The 15,070-nt window shown below is 39.7% G+C and overlaps 1 protein-coding gene across 1 annotated transcript in view; it reads left to right on the top strand.

The window, feature by feature from the left end:
- Positions 1-11,161, top strand: part of ERGIC2 (ERGIC and golgi 2) — a 51,963-nt gene extending 40,802 nt beyond the window's left edge. The window contains exons 11-15 of the mRNA XM_060778393.2: positions 228-326; positions 2,253-2,350; positions 4,042-4,204; positions 8,204-8,283; positions 10,649-11,161. Coding sequence (XP_060634376.1) covers positions 228-326; positions 2,253-2,350; positions 4,042-4,204; positions 8,204-8,283; positions 10,649-10,714 — 506 coding nt within the window. The 3' untranslated portion in view covers positions 10,715-11,161. The remainder of the gene's footprint in view (positions 1-227; positions 327-2,252; positions 2,351-4,041; positions 4,205-8,203; positions 8,284-10,648) is intronic.
- Positions 11,162-15,070: the final 3,909 nt, after the last annotated feature.

The raw sequence follows: 15,070 nt of genomic DNA, 5'->3' as shown, positions 1-15,070 counted from the left end.
ATTGATTTTTTAAACCTGTGGTTTGTCAGATAATATTATATTTACAACAAAAAGAAAACCATTATCCTAAAATGTGCTTGTTGTAATAATAGAAGCTTTCCTTCATTGAAAACCTGATTGGCATGAAAGAGTGAAACTGAAATAGAACTGGAGGTATTTTGTTCAATTCTGTTCAACTTAAGCCAGCTTGTAAATTTTGTATCTTTGGTTATTTTTGTTTCTTCCAGCATACAATTTCTCCCACAGAATAGATCATTTGTCTTTTGGTGAACTCATACCGGGGATTATTAATCCTTTAGATGGTACTGAAAAGATTGCGTCAGACCGTAAGTGTTGTACTCCTTACATGAAACTACTGCAGATGTTTTGTTGAATTCGTTGTTTTTAATTGACTTTTGCATTATGGTGAACTATTATTGAATGTAAGGGCTCTGTATATTCTGTCAATTAGCTTTGACTGTATATATATATCAATTCAAATTTCTAAATCGCACCCTCTGTCCAAAGATATCGGGGCTCCATATAGTAGTTTCAGTTCACATCATTAACAGTAATTATATTAAATAACTTACCAATGAGACCAGCTAAAATAGTGTAAAGTGATGCCAATGATAGCCACGCTTTAACTTGTCATCAAAACGGTATTAGCATTGGCACCAGTCAGGCCTCTACGGAGAGAGTATTACATAACTGGAAACCCATAGCAAAGAAAACTCTTTCAGTCCCCTTCTACACTGACATATAATCCATATTATATTGTCTGCTTTGATAATCTGGATTATGTGGCAGTGTAGAAGGGGCCTCAGTTGTCCCCCAGTGGGACACGTATACTCTGAATATACAGATCTCCCTTCCTGTTTGTGGTTTTGTGGTTGGGATGTTCAATGTGGTTGTATTGCCCTTTTAATTGGTAGTGATTGATTGCTGTGTTTTATTGATTATTTTGTTTTTGAAGATTTTTATTGTATTTTCATTTAATTTTCACAAGTAATGTTTTATGTCATTTGGGGCCGTTATTTATTTTGGTAACTTTCTAATGTATTTATGTATTGTATTGTACTATTATGTGCTGCTTTGTAAGTCACCCCAAGTTCCTTTTGGGAGATGGTGGCAGGATATAAATAAAGTAGTAGTTGTATTATTATTATTATTATTATTATTATTATTATTATCATCTTCTTCCTCTTCTTCTTCCTCTTCTTCTTCTTCTTCTTCTTCTTCTTCTTCTTCTTCTTCTTCTTCTTCTTCTGCAAATTTGATTATTCATGAATTTTATTTTTTAATGTTTAATAAATTGATTTTATTTTTAGAATGTTCTGTTTAGGAAGCTCTTGGTCCTCTAGTGTGATTTTATTGCCAACTTCCTCCAGTCATGCTGGAGGACCTAGAGATTTCTAGAGAGTACATCTCTGTAGGAATCTGCATGTCCTCCAGTGTGATTCTATGGTCAGCTTCCAGCAGAAGCTGAACATAGAGTCATGTTGGAAGACTTAGAAATTCCTAGAGAGGTGTTCACTCATGTTTAAAAAATAAAAAATTTCATTACTAGCAGTTTTCTACTTTTCTGAGAGTCTTGTGTCCCTAACTCAAGTGGATGTTGAGGACCAATTGTATCGTACATACCTTAAATTGTAGCACCATTAGTTAGAGTAGGGTTGAGTGCTTTGTGCTATTCATACATCTCTTTATTTGTTTACATCCCATTTTTCTCCCATCCCTTTATTTGTTTACATTCCATCTTTTCTCTAAGACTGGGACTCAAATAGATTGAACTATATTTCACCCACAATTGCCTTCCCTCCCCCAAATAATCGCACATAAATTGCAACCCTGAAAACAAATATTGGCTTGTAATTTGAGATATCTTGGGGCAGTGCACCCTGTGGTGGATCCTGGCCTGGAAAATTGGGTTCTGGTTCCTCCAAAATTGCCTAACTCTGCCTTACAATGTTTGAACGGGATTTGGGAGATCCAGGTTAGGGTCTTCTTTTAACTATGAAATGCACTAGTCGGTCCTTCTTTCCCACGCTAGTCTATTTCATGGGCTTGATGTGAGAATAACATGGGGAGGAGAAGAGTACCTCCTTGAGCTCAGTAAAAGAAAGATGGGATAAATGAATAGGTCCAGGTTTTCCCTCTTATAGTATAGTGTATTGCCTATTTTTCATTTGCAGTATCGACACCTTTCTGCAGACATTTGACCACAATTCAATATAGTGACCTCATTTTTATTTGCATTCTTTTTCTATCAGACAACCTGATGTTCCAGTACTTTATTACAGTCGTGCCAACAAAGCTTCATACGCACAAAATTTCAGCAGAAACTCATCAGTTCTCAGTGACAGAAAGGGTAAGTGTTTATTTTTTTTTCCAAATATTTTTTATTTTATTTAAAGCAATAAGAAAGAAGGAAAATAATATTTTGACATTCCAAGTAAAGTGGGAGAGCAATATTGTGTAGCAAAAGTAGGAAAGATAGGGGAAGAGAAAAAGAAAAAGAACTAAAAGAAAAGTTGTTGAAAAGTATCTAAAATATTTTTAAAAGAATAAACAATCACCATACAGCAACCTCCAAAAAGAGGGGGAAAAAAGAAAAAGAAAAAATTAAAAAAATTAAAAATTGTTACTTCTGTCTAATTCTTTGCGTTTATAAAATTGTTCAGTCAGTAATTTTCTGTATCAATAAATGGCTTTAACATTGACCACCCTTGTGTTCTTTCTTATAATGATTCTTTTAATTGTTCTTTCTTTTTCTCCTTACTTCATATTCCTCCACCTGTGACCAATTTGTTTGTTTAATCGGACTATCCAATTTTTTTTACTAAAAAAGTTAGTTTGTCCATATCTTATCTCTCTTAAGTGTTTATTAAAGAACAGTTGAAGCTGTTAAACTTCTAGCAATGGAAAAAAAAACCCTTGGAATGCATCTACGCTGTCGAAAAACAGTATCCCATATTAACGCACACAGCATACAAAAAGTATTCTAAACAAAGCTCTAAAGATACATGATTGAAGTTTCTAAAATGGTATATACAGTACATAATGTTAATTATGTGTTCGTTTCAGTCCACGGTACTCATCCACCCCAGAGTTTGAGATCATCTGGGGAGGCCCTGCTCTCGACCCCACCGCTATCACAAGTGAGGTTGGTGGGGACGAGGAGCAGGGCCTTCTCAGTGGTGGCCCCATATCTGTGGAACTCACTCCCGGGGGAAATTAGGTCATCAACATCCCTCCTCTCCTTCAGGAGGAAATTAAAAACGTGGTTGTGGGACCAGGCCTTCGGGCAATCTGATAACTAGATAAGGACAATCAGACGACTAGGACTGACAGGACTGACAAAGTGGAATTGGAATTTGGACTATGAGATGGCGAACGCTGAACGTTAATTAAGTGAAATTGGTTTTATTGGTATTATTGGTTTTATTGGTTTTATTGTTGCAATGCAGAAACTGATTGTTAATTGTTTAATTGCTGCTATATTGTTTTTATTCTACTGTTATGTTGATGCCGGCATCGAATTGTGCCTTTGTAAGCCGCCCTGAGTCCCCTTCAGGGTGAGAAGGGCGGGGTAGAAGTAACCGAAATAAAATAAGTTTGATTGCCTTGGTTGAATGCTATAGAGTTCTGTGGGCTGTAGTTCGACAAGGCCTTGATCCTTCTCTGCCAAAGGATGCTGATGCTTCACCAAACTACAAATCCCAGGATCCCATAGCATTGAGCCATGGCCATTAAATTAGAGCCAACATCCATCAAATAGAAGCGCCGGGTACTCCTGAAACAGCTTCCCCTTTTGTTTTGACTCAGCACAAGGATTACCGTATTACATGAATCTAATGTGCACCCTAATTTTGGCAATGCAGTTTAGCCTAAAAAGGTCAACATAAAATTCGAGTAAATAAAATATATTTGTCCTGATTCTAGCTGTGTTAATAAGGGACTGCAACTTTCTATTTGTGTCTGGCACAAGTAAATCTCATTTGCCTTTCTATTTAACTTAATAACAAAAATTGTATGACTTATTTTGCTTGTGTTCTCTAGGAAAGAGTGATCAACCATGCAGCTGGGAGTCATGGGGTGTCTGGCATTTTCATGAAATATGACATTAGTTCACTTATGGTGACCGTGACAGAAGAGCACATGCCTTTCTGGCAGTTTTTAGTGAGACTTTGTGGCATCATTGGAGGAATATTTTCTACTACAGGTACAATATTAGATAATATTAAGTTACCAAATCCATACCCTGTATCATCAGGAAGATATATACAGAACAAACTAAGAATGTGTAACTTGGTGTGCGTGTTCCTGTATGATGGTATTACAGATGATAAGATATTTAATATACTAGAACAGGGGTCCTCAAACTTTTTAAACAGAGGGCCAGGTCAGAGTCCTTCAAACTGTTGGAGGGCTGGATTAGCCAGTCAGCTTTCATATGATATTATTTCGTATGATATTATTTCTAGCGCCCACTTTTTGCTTGATATTCAGGCAGTGCTTATTGTAGGTCAGGGCACGGTCCAGAATAACCCCCAGGTATTTGGGTGCGTTGCAATGCTCCAGTGGGATTCCTTCCCAGGTAATCCTCAGAGCTCGGGATGCTTGTCTGTGCTTAAGGTGAAAAGCACATGTCTGTGTTTTAGATGGATTAGGGATCAGCTGGTTTTCCCTGTAATAGGGAGTAAGAGCACCTAGAGCTTTGTTCAACCATCTCATAGCTCCCTGCTTGAGCAGTCATGGCACGATCATCAGCATAGATGAAGCTCTCTGTCCCCTCTGGCAGTGGCTGGTCATTTGTGTAAATGTTGAACATGGAAGTAACAAGCACGCTCCCCTGAGGCAGGCTGTTCTTCTGTTTCTGCCGTCTGGTTATCTGGCCCTGGAACTCAACAAAAAAGCTCCTGTTTTGTAGCAGGTTTCTTATGAGGCGGGTGAGGTGGTAGTTTTTTGTGATATTATACATTTTTCTCAGGAGGAGGCGGTGGTTTACAGTATCATAAGCCGCTGACAGGTCTGTAAAGACAGCTCCTGTGATCTGCCACCTTTCAAAGCCATTTTCTATGTGCTGAGTCAGGTTCAGCACTTGCGATGTGCAGCTTTTGCCTTTCCTGAAGCCAGTTGGTTGTGGAATCAGATATGGGTCTATTTTTTCCATAATTCTATGCAAAATAAGTCTCTCCAGAACTTTGTAAAGGTGGCACAACAGGGAAACTGGTCTATAGCTTTTTGGATCATTACAGTCTTTGCCTGGTTTCAAGATGGCAATGACTCTTGCTTTCCTCCAGATTTTGGGGATCTGACAGGATGCAGTGCAGTTGTTCATCAGTTCCAGCAGCCAGCACCTTGCTTTTGGACCAAAATTCTTGATTTGTTCCATCCGTAGATCATCTAGGCCAGCTTCTTTGCCATTTTTACATTTATTGAGAGCCATGTCCAATTCAGTAGATGTAAAGGGTTCATGAAGGTTGTAGTTCTCAATATCTGGTTGTCTGGCTATTGGTTTCTTTCCTACTTTGGTGACAAGGTTGGGTTTCCCATTCTTCAAGAGTTGGTGTGCTATCTGATCTGCCTTTATGTTGGCATGGGTATTAGTTTGTCAGGGGTCATTGCTTTTGGCTGATGAGATAAGATTGTTGTTGTTGTTGTTGTATGCTTTCAAGTCATTTCAGACTTAGGTTGACCCTGACCCTGAGTGAGAGGCAGGTAAATGACTTTGAAGGGATGTATCTGGGCCCCGGGCCTTAGTTTGAGGACCCCTGTACTAGAATATCACTATGGCATACATTCCTTTCTATAATATGAGAATGCATAGGAATCTTGTAGCACTTTAGAGACTAACTGAGAAAGCGAAGTTGGTAGCATAAGGTTTTGTAGACGTACGTTTGCCTTCTCAGATGTAGAATCTCACTGTACCATACATTCCTTACCGTTGGTGTCAACTCATCCAACCCAACAGTTATATATTTTAGGTCCTCCTTTCTTTATCAGTCTGAGCCAGGGAGCGTGCAAATAGAAATTGAATCCTTCCACTGTTATGTCTTTTGGAGCGTGTCTCTGGCATCTGTGGCTTGGAGATAACAAAGTTGATCTGGAGTTGCTCATCTTTATCTTATATTACTCGTATCTCTCTTTTTTCCTCTCTTTTCCCTTTTGGCTAAAACTTAAATTTTAAGGTAATAGCAACAGAAAACTCTGTTATACTGTTCTGTGAACCACTTGACTAATTAATGATACGATGTATAAAAATGGAATTTATAACCAACAAGCACAATTAGTGATTCTGTTCATTTGCCAGTTGGGAATATCATAGTTTCCAATCTTGCTATTTCACAGTGTCCTGACTTCGGATTTACAGAAGAGAGGCCACATATTTAAAAACACCTGTAAACCCTATTTCTCAGCAAATTGTATATGCTTAAAATAAATATATCAAGGACTTGATCCCTGTTCTTCTTGTCTTCTGTTTACTATTCTTCATGACCTAAACAAGAATAATTTTTTCCAAATAAGTCATTTTTGCTTTTTCTTTTTGCGGCTGTATTTTTGCTCTTGATGGGTTTTTTTTTAAAAGAAATTTTATTTATTTATTTATTGTTTCTAGTATTTCTACCCCGTCCTTCTCAACCCCGGAAGGGGGACTCAGGACGGCTTACACTCGGCAACAATTTGATGTCATACATACAAGCAAACAACAATAAAATAACAGTTTTAAAAAATAGATAAATCGTTAAATTAAAAGCATTTTGTCAGTTGCTTCAGTGTTTCAAATCAATAGTACTGTCACTTTGTTCCAAGAATATAGTGATACTTTCTCTAACAGGCAAGAATTATAGAGCTTTCTAACAATTGTTTCACACACCATACATTTAGGTATTCATTAAAACTATTTTGTTTTCTACTAGAAATGTAGAGCCTGATGTGATCTTATATAGAATTGATGCTTGTCTTTGTAAATAGGGATATCATAAAAGCTATACTTTTCAGAGATCTGGGATTTGATTTAGTTTCCTGTTGAGTGTTATTGTGTCTTGAAGTGAACGCCAACTTAAGGCATCTCTATCATAGCATTTTCTTGGTAAAATTTGTTCAGAACTGGGTGCTACTGCCTTCCTATGGAGCTGAGAGAGTGTGACTTGGCCAGGATTATTATTATTATTATTATTATTATTATTATTATTATTATTATTTGAAACACAACAAGATGAGTTCACAGCAGACACTCTGTTGGCTGTTGTATTGGATCACATGTCGGACACTTCCCAAGTGTCTAGGACTGTCTGATGTATCGGAGAATAACACGTGCAGATTATTGTGTTTAAGTGCAGGCCAAGGTCTTTAGGCACTGCACTCAGTGTGCCGACCACCACTGGGACCACCTTGACTGGCTTGTGCCAGAGTCTTTGCAGTTCGATCTTTATTATTATTATTATTATTATTATTATTATTATTATTATTGAATCAAAAGAAGAGTAGTACACAGCAAACAAGATCACTCTGCTGATTGTTGTATTGGATCACATGCCGGACACTTTCCAAATGTCTAGGACTATGTGATGTATCGGCGAATAATGCGTGCTGATCCCAGTAGCCTTTTGCAGCTGACAGATGGTGATTTTGTCAGTGTTGATTGCGTTTAAGTGCAGGCCAAGGTCTTTATTATTATTATTATTATTATTATTATTATTATTATTATTTACCACCTCTATTCATTCCTCGAGGTGGGTTACAGAATAATTAAAACAGATAAACATTGTAAAAATACCACAAATAGACATATTAAAATGTATTTCTATACAAAATACATATTAAAATATGCAAATGAGAGATTAAACAAAGGACACAACTTAAACATTCATGTTTAGTTTTCTGGTAGAGCATGGATTCTAACTATTCTCTTAGGGCCCTTCCAAACTGGCCCTATATCTCAGGATCTGATTCCAGGTTTTCTGTTTTAAACTGGATAATATCAGTCTGCACTGCCGTATAATCTGGGATAAACAGAAAACCTGGGATCTGATCCTGGAATAAAGGGCCTGTCTGAAAGGGTCCTTAGATTCCTAGTTCAGTATACTACTTTGGTTCTTGCTCCACAATTTCTTTTACACTCAGGCTTTCTGCCACTTAATGAATAAAACCATTTTCTCTTTGTGATTATCAAAAATAAAGCACATTTCTTAGCATCCCAAATGTTTTCATGTTTCAGGCATTTTACATGGCATTGGAAGATTCATAGTGGAAATTATCTGCTGTCGTTTCAAATTAGGATCATACAAATCAACATCTGTAAGTATCTTCAGAAGAATGTGTGTAGACACACAATGGGTATGGCTTGGCTATCATGAAATAAGTTTCTAGAAGTAATTCTTTGGGTCGAGAATAATAGTCCTTATACGACTACAGCTGAGCCTCCAGTGGCACAGAGGGTTAAACCGCTGAGCTGCTGAACTTGCTGACCAAAAAGTTGACTGTTCAAATCCGGGGAGCGGGGTGACTCCCGCTATTAGCCCCAGCTTCTGACAACCTAGCAGTTTGAAAACATGCAAATGTGAGTAAATCAATAGGTAAGGTAATGGTGCTCCATGCAGTCATGCCGGCCACATGACCTTGGTGTTGTCTACAGACAACACTGGCTCTTTCACATAGACATGGAGATGAGCACCACCCCCCAGATTCGGACACAACTAGACTTAATGTCAGAGGAAAACCTTTACCTTTACCTACTACCACTACAGCTCCAGTGTAAAGCCTTTTCAGTGAAGTAACAATGCAGAGCTTTATAAACTACTATGAACTCAGGCTGATTATAGCTTCCACCCAAGAAAATCTGAGCTTTGTGGCTCAAATTGAATGTTATTCAGGTTCTTATTGGAAAAGCCAATTGAACTGTCATTTGGGGATCATGACTTGGTGTACTATTATGTCTGACAGGTCAACTTGTAAAGTAATCGGGAATTTGTTTGCCAGACCACGGAGGAAAATTGGGGAGAGAAATCAGGGATAGTTGGAGAGAGGTGTCACAAAGGAGCCTGTAGAACAGTGATTCTCAACCTGAGGTCCCCAGATGTTTTTGGCCTTCAGAAATCCTAACAGCTGGTAAACTGGCTGGGATTTCTGGGAGTTGTAGGCCAAAACACCTGGGGAGCCAACAGGTTGAGAATCACTGCTGTAGAACAACTCTTAGTTAGAGGCAGGAGCTATGGCCGCATCCACACTGTAGAACGAATGCAATTTGACACCACTTTAACTCATGGCTCAATGCCATGGAATGATGGGAGATGTAGTTTTACAAGGTTTTTAGAGTGTGATGGGGCCTCACCTAATTCCAAATCTAGCATTAGACCATGACAGTTAAATTTGTGTCCAGTTGCTTTCATTCTAGAGTACAGATGTATTCTTAGTAGATCATTAATGGTCCAAACTGTTCATATAGTGGTTCCCAACCTTTGGTCCTCTGGGTGTTTTGGACTTCAACTCCCAGAAATCCCAGCCATCTTACCAGCTGTTAGGAGTTGTTGGAGCTGAAGTCCAAAACACCTGGAGGACCAAAGGGTTGGGAACCACTGATATCATCCAAGCAGTCCTATTCTACTGTGTCTTCTGCTGAAAAAATCATCAGGAAGTGAATTTCAGGGTCTGAGCTTTTCCAACCTCTCTTAGATGACTGCATTAAGAGATCCATAACCACACAACCCATGTCCATGGTTTCAGTGACCTACACCCAGGAAAAATTATCTAGGCATTTTCTAGGTCCTCCAGGCAATTCAGTGGTATGTTGTTGTTCATTCGTTCAGTCGTTTCCGACTCTTTGTGACCTCATGGACCAGCCCACGCCAGAGCTCCCTGTCAGTCGTCACCACCCCCAGCTCCTTCAAAGTCAATCCAGTCACTTCAAGGATGCTATACTTCCCCCAGAATATGGCATAGAATTCCATTGAAAGTTCTAGCAAATTACTAGAGTGAATATTTCTAGGAATCCCTAGGTCCTCCAACAGAACTCCGGTATGCTGAGATCAGAAATCAAGTAATTAAATGCTGTTCATTTGTATTTGCTGTTTTCTGTAATCAAAGTCCTGGTGGGAGCTTATCCCTTGTGGATATAGGGGTCCGGCTATGTTTTCAAGCTTTCTAGAAGTTTGAGAATAAATCGGGCACAGAAATTGGCTACAATGGGGAGGGCTATCTAAAAGGTTAACAGAATGGAAGAGTATGGACACCTCAGAAATCTCATCACCTCTCAACAAAAGTTGGCTCCAGGCACTGTCAGGCCATTATATGCTAATCAAGGTGATCAGTTGAAACATTCACACCTAGCTCCAGCAGACAAGAGTCCTTTGTCTCACCCTGGTCATTCCACAGATATATAAACCCTTTTCCCTAGTTCCAACACACCTCACTACCTCCATGGTCTAGAATGCCTCTAGACCATGGCCATATAGCCCGAAAAAACCTACAACAACCCAATAAACATAATCATCATAATTGTGGTGGTTATGAAGAGAAGTGTGGTGTACTTTAATGTGTTAGAATCATCCCCCCCCCCCAAAAAAAAAAAAAAACTTAGCAAGATGTATTCAGAGGAAAAGATTTGTCTGGCAGTAAGAATATGGAAATGGAAAAAGTGACTTTTTTATTCTTTTTTTTTTTACAGGTCACACTTCCAGATGGCCACCTAAACAACCACGTACCTCTAATGACAGATGATGCTATGCATTAGCACCTTCTTTGGACACTGTTATCCCTTCTGCCTAATGCAGAAGATGCTTTTTTTAAAATAACAAAACATTGTGCAATATGTTAAGACAGTGCTGATGGGCAGCAAAAACAAAAATCAAGTCTTTTAAAAAAACACACACACACAAACCGTATCCGTGTGGCTTGTCTGTCCTTTTCAGAAAGAAGACAAGGAATCCAATGAGATCAGTCTCTCTTCTCGAATGAACAGATTCAGTGTTGGGATGTGACTGCAATTCACTGGACCGTTTGTTACAGAAAAGGAAGGTGGCCGCTGAAATAGCCGCACTTGGCGCTCTGGGTTCCAAGTGTCACAAATACTCCCCAGTGCTCATGTGCAAAGGAGCAAACCTGGAGGGATGTGTACTTTCGACATGCATTGTACCAGGAAAAATTAGCAGGACAAGTCTAAAACTACATTTTGTTGTCACATTATTATTATTATTATTATTATTATTATTATTATTATTTAAGTGGGATGCATGTAGAAGCTCAGGAAATGGAATATAATTCACAAGAGAGAGAAAACTATACTACACTATTGAGGGTACAATCTGGATGCAGAGATATGCACAAAGTAGTTGTTTGTTAAGCAAACATGGGAAATACGTGTAGCACATACAAAGAGAGTGGAATGGGGTGGGAATCATCTTCTTTGATATTTTCACAAATTGACAACGGGAGGGATGGGGGTCATATTCTTTCCTGGTTGTTTTTGCCCTCTTGATTTACACCCATCCTGAGCGGGGTTTCGCCAAAAATATTTCTATTTCTGCCAGCTTCTTTTGTTTTTCAGAGTGGGAGATAACATCTAGACCAGGGGGTCCTCAAACTAAGGCCCGGGGGCTGGATCCGGCCCTCCAAGGTCATTTACCCGGCCCTCGCTCAGGGTCAATCTAAATCTGAAACTACTTGAAAACACACAACAACAATAACAATCCTGTCTCATCATCCGAAAGTAGTCCACACTTCCCATTGAAATACTAATCATGTTATATTTGTTAAAATTGTTCTTCATTTTAATTATTTAAGTGGATTTTGCACTACAAATAAGATATGTGCAATGTGCATAGGAATTCATTCATGTTTTTATCAAATTATAATCTGGCCCTCCAACAGTTTGAGAGACTGTGACCTGGCCCTCTGTTTAAAAACTCTGAGGACCCCTGATCAAGACACTTCTAAGTGTCTAGATCAGTGTTTCTCAACCTCGGGGTCGGGACCCCTGCGGGGGTCATGAGGGGGTGTCAGGGGGGTCGCCAAAGGCCATCAGAAAACACAGTATTTTCTGTTGGTCATGGGGGTTCTGTGTGGGAAGTTTGGCCCAATTTTATTGTTGGTGGGGTTCAGAATGCTCTTTGATTGTAGGTGAACTATAAATCCCAGTAACTACATTTCCTAAATGTCAATGTCTATTTTCCCCAAACTCCACCAGTGTTCACATTTGGGCATATTGAGTATTTGTGCCAAGTTTGGTCCAGATCCATCATTGTTTGAGTCCACAGCGCTCTAGATGTAGGTGAACTACAACTCTAAAACTCAAGGTCAATGCCCACCAAACCTTTCCAGTATTTTCTGTTGGTCATGGGAGTTCTATGTGCCAGATTTGGTTCAATTCTATCGTTGGTGGGGTTCAGAATGCTCTTTGATTGTACGTGAACTATAAATCCCAGCAACTACAACTCCCAAATGACAAAATAACCCCAACCCCACCAGTATTCAAATTTGGGCATATTGGGTATTAGTGCCAAATGTGGTCCAGTGAATGAAAATATATTCTGCTTGTGAGATATTTCCATTATGATTCATAACAGGAGCAAAATGACAGTTCCGAAGTAGCAATGAAAATAATTTTATGGTTGGGGGTCACCATAACATGAGGAACTGTATTAAGGGGTCGCGGCATTACAAAGGTTGAGAAACACTGGTCTAGATGTTATCTGAGTCCCTCTACAGAGGTAGAGAAGATTGGGATACAAAAGTCTTAAATTAATAATAAATAAATAAGTTTTTAATGTATATGTGGGGAGGGGGAGCAGTATTAGAAGCGAAATTGTCTAAGGCCCCTTCTACACTTCCCCTTTATCCCAGGATCTGATCCCAGATTATCTAGCAGTGGAGACTCATACAATCCAATTTAAATCAGATAATCTAGGATCACCCAAATACCTGGGAGTCACTCTGGACCGTTCTCTGACCTATAAGAAGCACTGCCTGAACATCAAACAAAAAGTGGGTGCTAGAAACAATATCATACGAAAGCTGACTGGCACAACCTGGGGATCACAACCAGATAGAGTGAAGACCTCTGCCCTTGCGCTATGCTACTCTGCTGCTGAGCACACATGCCCAGTGTGGAACACATCTCACCACACTAAAACAGTGGATGTGGCTCTTAATGAGACATGCCGCATTATCACGGGGTGTCTGCGCCCTACACCACTGGAGAAATTACACTGCTTAGCCGGTATTGCATCACCTGACATCCGCTGGGAAGTTGCAGCCAATAGTGAAAGGACCAAGGCAGAGACATCTCCAGCTCATCCCTTTGGGTATCAGCCAGCACGTCAACGACTTAAATCAAGAAATAGTTTTCTTAGATCTACAGAGACACTTGCTGGAACACCTCAGCAAGCAAGAGTCCAAAAGTGGCAGGCTCAAACCCAGAACCTCAATCAGTGGGTTACACCAGATGAGCGACTCCCTCCTGGGCACACAGAAGACTGGGCGACTTGGAAGGCACTGAACAGACTGCGCTCTGGAACCATGAGATGCAGAGCCAATATTAGAAATGGGGCTAGAAAGTTGAATCCACGACATGCGAGTGTAGAGAAGAGCAAACCACTGACCACCTGCTGCAATGCACCCTGAGCCCTGCCACATGCACGATGGAGGACCTTCTTGCGGCAACACCAGAGCCACTCCAAGTGGCCAAATACTGGTCAAAGGACATTTAATCAGCTACCAAGTTTGCAAAATTTGTGGGTTTTTTTAATCTGTGTGTTTGTTTGGTTCTGTTAGAAATGTAATACAATGGTCTGTTTGCGGATGACACGATAAATAAAATAAAATAAAAATAAATCTAGGATCAGATGCTGGGATATATGGCAGTGTAGAAGGAGCCTAAGACTGGCCCAAGAAAATACCAGGGTTTTTCCTATCCTCAGGCTCCTGAAGCCATTGAACAAGCAGCTGTTGACAATAATTCAGATTTAAGAAATATTGCAGTGGTCACAGTTTTATTTTATTTATCGTGTCAGAAGCAAATTGAGAATACAGTTATAATGTACAGAAAAAACCACCAACAGTTAAAAAGTTAAAAATTTGGCATTATACTAAATTTCCTTTGACTAGAAGCTGGCCACTTTGAGTCTCGCTGGTGTTGCTGTAAGAAGGCCCTCCATTGTGCATGTGGCAGGGCTCAGAGTACATTGATATTCAGACAGTGATATTCAGGGTAACTCCCAGGTATTTTGTTGTGTTGCAATGCTCCAGTGGAATTCCTTCCCAGGTAATTCTCAGAGCTTGAAATACTTGTCTGTTCTTAAGATGAAAAGCACATGTTTGTGTTTTAGATTGATTAGGAATCAGTTGGTTTTCTCTGTAATAGGCAGTAGGACCACCAAAAGCTTCAGAGAGCTTCTGTTCAACTATTTCAAACTCACTGCTTGAGTGGTGATGGCATAATCGTCAGCATAGATGAAACTCTGTGCCTTCTGGCAGTGGCTGATCATTTGTGTAAATGTTAAACATTGATGGAGCAAGCACCCTCCTTTGAGGCAGGCTGTTCTGTTTTCTGTGACTTTTCTGTCACAGCAATATATCTCAAATTTCAGTGTGCCATTTGATTGTGTAAAAGCATCTCACTTTGGTTGTTATGCTGAACCCCCAGTGCATAGACATGTAATAGATGTGTACAAAGATTTTAAATTACATTACGGTATTTTGCATATTGGGGGGTGCTTTTGTAAACAACCCGAAGCCATAAGGACAAAGCCAAAATAGATGGAGCTCAAAGAAAAATAACTGTGATAATTGGACACGTGGGAATCAGTGGGTTTAACAATACGTGTCTACACAAAAGTGGGTTCTACTGTATCCAGTGGGGCTTCTTCACAGGTAAGTCTGTATGGGATTGGAGCCTACGTGGGCCTGTATCTGTTGGTATAATAGTAATAAAACTTTATTTATACCCTGCTCCATCTCCCGCAGGGGGACTCGGTGTGGCTTACATGAGGCCATGCCCATCAGTACAATGTCAGAGTACTGAAGCTTTGCCAGCGGAAGGATTGCTAGATCAGCAGACACTGTGTTCAGAAATCAGGACTCTGCAAGCTTT

Source organism: Anolis sagrei, chromosome 5 (genome assembly GCF_037176765.1).
Source record: "Anolis sagrei isolate rAnoSag1 chromosome 5, rAnoSag1.mat, whole genome shotgun sequence".
Lineage (NCBI taxonomy): Eukaryota > Metazoa > Chordata > Lepidosauria > Squamata > Dactyloidae > Anolis > Anolis sagrei.
This window is presented reverse-complemented; position numbering and strand designations above follow the sequence as displayed.